This window comes from Somniosus microcephalus, unplaced genomic scaffold (genome assembly GCF_052327205.1).
Source record: "Somniosus microcephalus isolate GS21.2 unplaced genomic scaffold, FLI_Smic_1.0 unresolved_chr2, whole genome shotgun sequence".
NCBI lineage: Eukaryota > Metazoa > Chordata > Chondrichthyes > Squaliformes > Somniosidae > Somniosus > Somniosus microcephalus.
Window position 1 is genome coordinate 49,965,933 of NW_028225180.1, and position 10,106 is coordinate 49,976,038.

Consider the following 10,106-nt stretch of genomic DNA (forward strand, 5'->3'; position numbering starts at 1 on the left):
AAATACTTTTAAAAATGTAAGTTTATTTTTAGCCCCGTAAAAAACTTTAATTACTTTTTGCAAAAAAATTACATTTTTGTTTAAAATATTTAATTTAATTGTAATTGCAACTCATTTTAAAATGTGATTTTTTTTATTTAATGGTTTACAGTGTTTTTGTGGTGTTCTCCATTCATATATTGATAGGTCTATCTGTCAAGTTTCTGAAGGGCTGTTCCCTTCTGTGATTGGCTCCCCATGGCCCACGTGGTCCCAGGGAAGCTTGCGAACCGCATGCGCCCCTGGGATACGTGGGCCCTGCGCATTTCTAGTTGCAGAGTTCCAGGTGCAGAAGTGTCCGGAACTCATCAGCCCTCAAGTAAGTCCGTGGATTTTTCCAGATTTGAGGCCACCGCACGTGGGAAGCCTGCAATCGGAAAGCATGGCCCATTTTGTTTAGTTTCATTTGCAGTTCTGAGGATAATGAGTCCCACATGCAGCGAGACCAGGACAACTTGCAGGTTTGGGCTAATAAATGGCAAGTAACAGTCCAGACAGACATGTGCCAGGCAATGACAATCTCCAAAAAGAGTGAGTCTAAACACCTCCCCATGACATTCAGCGGCAATATCATCATCGAATCTCCCAACAGCAATATCAGAGCGGCCACAATTGGCCAGATATTTAACTGGACGAGCCAGATAAAAAATGTGGCTGAAAGAGCAGATCAGAGGCTGAGTGTTTGGCGGCGTGTGACTGACCTCCTGGCTCCCCAAGGCCTTTCTATCATCTACTAGCTACTAGTCTGGAGACTGGTGGATCAATCTCCATTTGCCAGGATGAGTGCAGCTAGAATAACAGTCTAAAAGCTGGAGATAATCCAGGACAAACAGCCCCTTGATTGGCACCGAACCACCGCCTTAAATGATCACTCCCTCCCCCACTGGCGCACCATGGTTGCAGTGTGTACCATCTACAAGTTGCGCTGCAGCATCTTGCCAAGGTTTCTTCGGCAGCACCTCCCAAACCCGCGAGTTCTACCACCAAGAATGACAAGGGCAACAGGTGCATATTAACACCATCACTTTAAAATTCCTCTCCAAGTAACAAACCATCTGGACTTGGACATATATCGCCGTTCCTTCATAGTCGCTGAGTCAAACATCTGGAGCCCGCTTCCGAACAGCACTGTGGGAGTCGCTTCAACAGACTGCAGCAGTTCAAACAGGTGGCTCACTACTACATCTTCAAGAGGAATTAGGGATGGGCAATAAACTGTGGCCTTGACAGCGACACCCACATCCCATGAACGAATAAATGTTCGAATATGCTCACAACAAGTAATGTTACAGGAGGATCACCTCCAGTAACTTTAGAGCAGGGTGACCACCAGTAACGTTAGAGTAGAGTCACAACCAGTAATGTTAGACTAGAGTCACAACCAATAATGCTATAGAACACTCACCACAAGTAACGATACTGTAGAGTCATCACCAGTAAGAAGGGTACAGTCTCCATCAGTAAAATTAGTGTAGGATCACCAACGGCAATGTTAAAGTACAGTCATTACCAGTAATGTTAGAGTAGAGCCACTGTCAGTAATGTTAGAGTAGACTCACCACCAGTAAGGTTAGAGTAGAATCACCACCGATAATGTTAGAGTATGGTCATCGCCACTAATGTTAGAGTAGGGTCATCACCATAAAGTTAGAGTTGGGTCACCATCATTATGTTAAAGTAGGGTCAACACCAGTAATGTTACCCTACGCTAACGATCAGTAATTTTAGATTAGAATCGCCACCATTAATGTTACAATTGGGTCACCACCAGTAATGCTAGATCCAGTTCACCATAATTAAAGTTACTGCAGAATTACGAGCAGTAATGTTAGAGTTGGGTCACCACCAGTAAAGTTAAAGCAGAGTCACCACCTGTAATGTAATAGTAGGGTCACTACCAGTAATGTTAGAGTTCGATCACGACGAGTAATGTTAGAGTGGGATGACCACCGTTAATGTTTGAGTCTGGTCAAAAGCAGTAATGTTAAATTAGGGTCACTATCAGTAATGTTACAGTAGCGTCACCACGGGTAATGTTAGAGTAATGTCACCATCAGTACTGTTTAATTAGAGGCACCTCCAGTAATGTTAGAGTTGGATGCGGACCAGTATATTAAAGTACAGTCACCACAAGTAAAGTAAGAGCAGCGTCACCATCACTAATGTTAGAGTTGGGTATGCACCACTAATGTTAAAGTAGATTCCCCACTAGTAATTTTAGCGTAGAGTCATCACCAGTAATGTTAGAATAGAGTCACCACCAGTAACGTTTAATTCAGGTCACCACCGATTATGTTAGAGCAGAATCAAGTAATTGGCACAGCAGAAATCGGATCAGGAACAGGCCATTCGCACTTTCCAGCCTGCTCCGCGATTCAATAAGGTCATGGCTGATCTTCTACATCAACTCCACTATTCCGCCCTATATTTTTATCCGTTGATTTCCTTGCTATCCAAAATCTATTGATTTCTCTCTTGAATGTATTCAACGAATGACCATCCACAGCTCTCTGTGGTAGATAAGTCAAAAGATTCACAAAGCTCTCTGTGAAGAAATTTCTCTTCATCTCAGACAAGAAGGTTAGTGTAAGCTCACAACCGGTAATGTTAGAGTAGGGTTACTACCATCAATGTTAGATTAGAGTCATCAACAGTAATTGGAGAATAGTGTCACCAAGAGTAATGTTAGAATAGGCTCTACACAAGTCAGGTTAGAGAGAAGTCATCACCAATAATGTTACGCAGGAGTCCTCACCAGTAATATTAGAGCAGGGAAAATACCGGTAATATGAAAGCCAAATATGCGGATGTTGCAAATCTGAAATAAAAACAAGAAATGCTGGAAACACTCAGCATATGTGGAAAGAAAAACAGAGTTAACGTTTCAAGTGGATGACCCTTCATCAGAACTGGAAAAAGTTGGAAATGTGAAAGGTTTTTAAGCAAGTGTAGGGGCAGGGAGATTGGGGAGGTGAGGAAAGCACAAAAAGGAAGGTCTGTGATTGGAAGGAAAGCAGAAGGGATTAGGAGACAAAAGGGATGATGGAGGAAGGCAAAAGGAGATGGTAATGGGACAAGTTAAGAAAAAAAAGGTGAGTCTAGATGAAGGGTAAATTGCAATGGCAGAATCATTAGCAGCTGCCATGCGAACCTCCACCAGTAATGATAATGACGTTCATCACCAGTTTGGATAGGTTAATTTCACCACTGGTAATGTTAAAGTAGGGTCCCACCAGACAAGATTCCTCAACATTAAAGCAGGGGAACCAACAGTAATGTTAGATTAAGATAATCAGCAGTAATTATAGAGTAAAGTCAGGACTAGTGAAGTTAGAGTAGGGCCACCACAAGTAATGTTAGAGTAGCATACCACCAGTAACGCTGGAGTAGGGTCAGCACCAGTGATGTTAGAGTAGGGTCACCGCCATTAATGTTCGAGTGGAGTCACCTCCAGTAATGTTAGATTATGGTCACCATCAGTAACGTTAGAGTAGGGTCATCACCAGTAATGTTAGAGTAGGGTCACCGGCAGTAATGTTACACTCGGATCATCACCAGTAATGTTAGCATAGGGTCACCATCAGTAACGTTCGAGTAGGGCCAGCACCTCTCACTTTAGAGATGAGTCATCACTGGTCAGGTGAGGGTTGGCTTTCCACCAGTAATATTAGTGTAGGGTCACCACCAATAGTTTTGGAGTTAAGCTACCATCAGTGATTTTAGAGAGGAGTCACCACCAGTAATGTTAGAGAGGAGTCACCACCAGTATTGTTAGTGTAGGGTCACCAGCAGTAATGTTAGATTAGTGTCCCCACCAGTAATGATAGTGTATAGACAACACCAGAAATGTTAGAATAGGGTCTCAACAAATAAGGTTAGAGTATGGTCACCACCAGTAAAGTTACAGTATGGTCACCATCAGTAATGTTAGATTAGAGTTACCACCAGTAATGGTACTGTAGTGTCACCACCAATAATGTTAGAGTACAGTTACCACCAGTTATGTTAGCGTAGGGTCACCACCAGTAATGTTAAAGTAGGGTCACCGGCAGTTTTGTTAGTGTCGGGTCACCAGCAGTAACGTTAAAGTAGGGCCAACACCAGTAATGTTAGAGTAGAGTCACCACCAATAATGTTAGAGTAGCGTCTTTACCAGTAATATTAGTGTTATATCATCATTAGTAATACTAGCGTATCGTCACCACCTATAATAGTAATGATAGAGTAGAGTCACCAACAGTAATATTAGAGTTGTGTCACGACCAGTAATGTTAGAGTAGGGTCACCAACAGTAATATTAGAGTTGTGTCACCACCAGTAATGTTAGAGTAGGGTCACCACCAGAAATGTTATTGTAATGTCTCCACCAGTAATGCTAGAGCCGATTCATCATCAGCCATTATAACAGTAAAAAACAAACTTTAATTATGTGCTGGATGAGTGAAGATTTCACCGAATTAATTTGAGACTCCAAGATCCTAAAGCAATGTCCGTGAGGATGGTCCCTGTAGGGATCACGAGGCATGCACAGAGCACATTCCCGCTGTTATTACTTTCCGTTCATTGATTTTAATGGGCGGAGTTTCATGGACTGAGCTGTTCAATTTCCCCATTGGCGGCCCGGGCGCACTGAAGATATAATCGCCCCTTGTTTGTTAAGTGACTGAGAATGAAGACACTTATTGTGTAACCAGATTACCTCATCGGCACGGATTGTTCTATAAATTGGGAGCATTTACTGACTTCAGATGTACTGCAGACGAAATCGTACAGCTGGGCAGAATCCACACAAATCGTCAAACAAATGGCACGGCCAGCAATTCTACAGATAAGGGACATTTATTACTATATTCTCGCAGCCTTCGGTGTTCCCGGTAAGTCAATGTCTCTTGTTGCCTAATAGCTGTTGACGATCTCACTTTAATGATTATGTAACAGATTCCGATAATATCCTCATTGCAGAGACCGGGATAAGCAATGTATATAATGCGGGAATGGCAGAGGTCCGCGCAGCCGCTGAGGCGCTGTTCTCCTCGGTAGGTGGTTTGCACCGGGAGCTCAGTATTCCTCCCTATACTGAGGGAGGGCGAGGCTGATTCCCCGGCACCTCCAAAAGCTCATAATTCATTAACGAAAGTTTTGTTCAGTGCCCATAGTAATCTCCTCATTTGTACCGTTCTTCCCTATCTAAATTAAGTTGATAATTCCTCGGACTGCAGACACCTCCACAAAACAGGGGACTTTGAACAATATTTTGAGAAATAATTGCAGCTCGGTAAGGTGTTCCCATCCTCTCGGCAGCGGTTAGACATAAATTGAAAGCTTTTGTCTCAGCTGAATATTTTATTTGAATTATATCTTTCCATTAATTGCCGTGGAATAAAATTTAATACGTGACTGAAGTTTGCTGGAGGGACGGTGGATTTTCACTTCCTCTATTTTGAATGTTCAATGATTTCATTACTTTAAATAAAATGTTGAGGACACTCGCTTATATTAATGAGAATAATCAGTGTCTATGACCCTAAGTAGGGTCGGATCTGAACCTTTCCCCACAATAACCTGTGAGATGTATCCGAGTGTCCCCATTACTGATCTCTTCTCCCTCTTTCTCACAGCGAACCTACTGACAATCGTGATTCTCTCCCGAGGAAACTGCGGCCTTTCCAAGTGTATCTCTGTCTACATGGTGGCCATGGCAACAGCTGATCTACTGGTCATGATCATCAATATATTTGTGAACCGCATTTTACGTTATCACTTGCCACATCCATTCCTGTACTACACTGTCGTTTGTAAGATCATTATGTACGTGCAATGTGTCGCCCTGTATGTGTCGGTGTGGTTTACAGTCTCGTTCACATTTGACCGATTTGTAGCTATATGTACTGAGAAGTTAAAAACCAAGTATTGCACAGTGAGAACTGCGGCCGCGGTTATAACAACGGTATCTGTCCTGATCTGTTTACAGAGCCTCCCTTTTTGTTTTGCATATGAATCTGATCAAGTCATTAACAATGTTCCCTCGGGTTGCCGCTCCAGAGTGGCGTTTTTTTCTTCGCCTTTAGGTGTGGCGTTTTCCTGGTTACAAAGCATTTGTTTTGCTTCGTTTGCCTTTGCTTTGATATTACTTTTTAATGGTTTGACAGTCAGACGTATTTTAGTGGTCAGTAGAGCCCGCAGGGGTCTCCGGGGTCACAGCAGTGAGAATCAGAGCGATCCAGAGATGGAGAACCGAAGGAAATCCATCACTTTACTGTTCAGTGTATCGGGAAGTTTTATACTGTTGTGGCTGACAAATGTCGTTAGTTTTATAACTACCAGACTGACAAGCACCGTGCATTACAAAGGCGATTATGCAGCCCCTGCCTATGTTGCCACTGAAACCGGATATATGCTTTTGTATTTGAGTTCCTGTACAAACACGTGCATTTATGCAGCAACTCAAACTAAATTCAGGGAAGAGCTGAAGCAGGTGATGAAAATTCCTTGGACATTTATTGGTAAAAGAATGAAATGTAAAATCAAAGCTTCCTGTCCTAACAAGAGTTCAATTACAAACTGCAATCTATTGTAGAATAGCCATCTGTCCGTTAGGACGAAAATCGTTTGTTGTTGTGGGAATGAACAGGTAACAGAAAACATTTCTCCCACTTTATGCCTTGTGTTTGATGTCTGCTGCTCTGCTCGGGTGAACATAATCCAGTTCTCATAAAACAGCGCACTTCCCGCTCAAGGTTCAAAGAGAACACTCATGATTGAACTTCAGCTGTGGAGTAGAACATGTAGGCGTCAGCTTTAACTGACACACACCGCAGGCAAAGGAAAGAGTCGCCACAGTTTAATTAATATATAAAGTTTCCGCGCTGTGTACCCACCCGTAGGGACATCGGAAATGCTGGTTTCAGGCATGCACAGCGCACGCGATCAAAACCAATAGATCTGTCAAGAATGGTCTTGACAGATCATCCGGCTGCCCTGGAGAAGGGCCTCTGCGGGCGGATAGTTCCGCTTCTTGGAGACCCTCCGCCCGCAGAAAACCCTTATAATTCTTACGCCTGATAAAAGCAGGAGTAAAGCCTGCTTTTACAAGAGTAAGCGTTGAAAAAATAAAACAAAAATATTTCACTGATTTATCATTACAAATACAAAAAAAAGGAAACGTTATTTTAGCCAAATAAAAAACTTCCGTTATTTTTAACAAAATATAAAATTTTTGTTTAAAATACATAATTTATTGTTATTTCAAGTCATTTAAAAAATATGATTTTTTTAAATGTATTTAAAGTTTTACTATGTTTTTGGGATGATCTCCAGTCATATATTTGACATGTCTTCCGGTAATGTTTATGAAGGGATACTCCCTTCTTTGATTGTCTCCCCATGGCCCATGTAATCGCAGGGACACTGCAAACTACATGCGTCTAAGGGATAGGTGGGTCCTGCGCATTTGGAGTTTGGAGAGGCCACGGAGCGGAAGCGTGTGCGTCCCGGTAGCACTCAGCTAAGGGCGTAGATGTTTCCAGATCGCAGACCTCCGCCCGTGGGAGGCCTGCGATCGGAAAATACGGGTGTTACAATGGTGGATATTTGTAATCCTGTAATTTCGGTGTGAATGTTGCAGGCGCTGGTCTCCCCGTCAGAATCCGCCCCCTGTGTCTCCTGGACCAATAGAACGGGCCCCTGCCTCCTGATCAGTGTCTAATGCTGGAGACAGTAGGAACTTGACTCGTCAATGTGACATTAGCCATCATTGTTCAAAGATATTTACTTGAAATCTCAATTGTTCATCACAATGTTGGAATTTTATAACAGGGGCACAGTCCATAAGTTCCAACCAGTCCTTGTCGGCGTTTACACTCCACCCCAGTAATTAGTTCTATCCAATTTACCCAACCGGTGTCAGCATCACTTCAACCTATTGTTACTCATTCATCTAAATACATTAAACTTCAATACTGACATAATTTCTGCCTCCGTTATTTCCAGTCTCACAACTCACCGTGTAAAGTGGTTCCTACTACCTTTTGTTCTAAATCTCTAACATATATTGCACCGGATATTCAGATCCCTATGGGTCTGTAGCCGCCGTGGAAGCACCTGTAGGGACATCGGAAATACCGGTTTCAGGCATGCACAGCGCATGCGCTGAAAACCGGCAATTCCGATCTGCCAAGGATTCTCTTGACAGATCCTCTGCCTGCCCTGTAAAACGGCATCCGCGGGCAGAGAATTCCGCTTTCTGGAGACCCTCCGCCCACAGAAAACCTTTAGATTTCTGAATCTTGATAAAAGCAGGCGAAAGGCCTGCTTTTACCAGGAAAAGAGTTGAAATGTTTTTTTCACTCATTAATCATTTAAAAATACTTTTGAAAGAAGTAAGTTTATTGTTAGCCCCATAAAAAACTTTATTTTTTTCAAAAAATAAATGTTTGTTTAAAATATTTAATTTATTGCAATTTCAACTTAGTTTAAAAAGGGGATGGTGTTTTTAAATGCATTTAAAGCTTTACTGTGTTTTTGGGGTGATCTCCATTCATGTATTTGACAGGTCTATCTGTCAAGTGCATCAAGTGAGATTCCCTTCTTCTATTGGCTGGCCTGGCCCACTTGATCCCAGGGACGATTGCGAACTTCCTGCGCCTCTGAGATAGGTGGGCCCTGCACACTTGGTGTTTGGAGAGGCCCAGGATTGGAAGTGTAGGCGCCTTGGGATCCCTGAGGTAAGTTCGTAGATATTTACTGATCGGAGTGTTCCGCACGCAGGTGGCCTCCGATCAGAAAATATGTATCTCTGGCCGTTAGCTCTTGATCCTCAACTAATGGAAGCAGTCTGTTTCTATGTATACATTTAAAGCCCTTCTTAACTTAAATCACCTGGGTACCATTCGCCGAGATACATCAATCTGCTATCAAATCACAATCTAGTGAAAGTCAGGTAAGTGTAGTTAAGATGGATAATTGTTCACTTTTTATTGGAAATGGCTGTGTCCTTGTTTATACTGAACAATGAGAAGAATGTATTTGATAGCTTGGTCACTATCCGAAACATCAGGACCATGCAGGGGGAGATTCTAATCAAACACCCCCACACATCTGGTCCTTCGATATGATAGCCAGATATCAAAGGGTTGACTTGTATTCAATTTCTCGCATGGCATAATCTTTGGAATCGCTGAGTGTGCAGAAGTGACATGTCGTGCATAAACCAAATAGCAGGTGATATGCTTGATGAAGAATGGATCCCAAGGCATGGTCAGTCACGTTGATGACACCAGTACATGACGTGGCTGATGTGGCTCTGGTGAGCGAGAGTATATGTAAAATCAAGGTGCAGCTTTCTGTACCATAGAATAGGTCGAGATAGATATATGATGTTGATGAAAAATTGTTTAGTGTTGACCTTAAATATGTTCACGCCAACAAAGGGAGCATTGTAAGGAAATGGTTAATCAGACCATCCGAAATTCTTCTAATGCTATACTGTATTGGTTTGTCTATCTACTGTAGTAATGTTAACCATTAGTCTCTTCCCGTTATGCAGTGAAGTATAAATCTGCGTCAAGTACCACTGGGCTATTGGGCCAGCACTGACGCTGCAGCAATGGCCAGTTTCAGGATGAAGTCATAAGCGATTTAATTAAACTCATGACATTGAAACCGATTAATCAATTTCAGGGACCTTTAAACATTTGCTAACGGTGTGGGAAGACACTTCTGCAAAGGAAAACATCCGGGCAATCCATCACCATTTCCAATTAGTACAATAGATACAGAAACAAAGACAGACTTACTACTAAATATATCAATTGGTACAATTCGAATATTATCGAAGAAGAGTAAAACTATCGATCATATGTCAATTAAATTAGCTTTAGATGGATTTTTATTTAAAATGTGATATAATCTTGTAAGGCAGGATTGTGTGGCTTGGCAAGTACAGGGAATGAGAAAAATGCATGAAAACTGGCAGTTTTAATGAATATTTGGTTTGGTAGAAGCCTAAGAAGCTCACCACCCAACCAATATCAGGTGTGGTGCTAATTCCTAAAGTTTAATTGTATACT

The 10,106-nt window shown here is 42.2% G+C and overlaps 1 protein-coding gene across 1 annotated transcript; it reads left to right on the forward strand.

Moving 5' to 3' along the window:
* Positions 1 to 4,693: 4,693 nt before the first annotated feature.
* Positions 4,694 to 7,971, forward strand: LOC147092620 (putative G protein-coupled receptor 139). Its single transcript, XM_085975747.1, has 2 exons — positions 4,694 to 4,913; positions 5,658 to 7,971. The coding sequence occupies exons 1-2, from the start codon at positions 4,844 to 4,846 to the stop codon at positions 6,614 to 6,616; spliced, it is 1,029 nt and encodes a 342-aa protein (XP_085831873.1). The 5' UTR covers positions 4,694 to 4,843; the 3' UTR covers positions 6,617 to 7,971.
* The last annotated feature ends 2,135 nt before the right edge of the window (positions 7,972 to 10,106 follow it).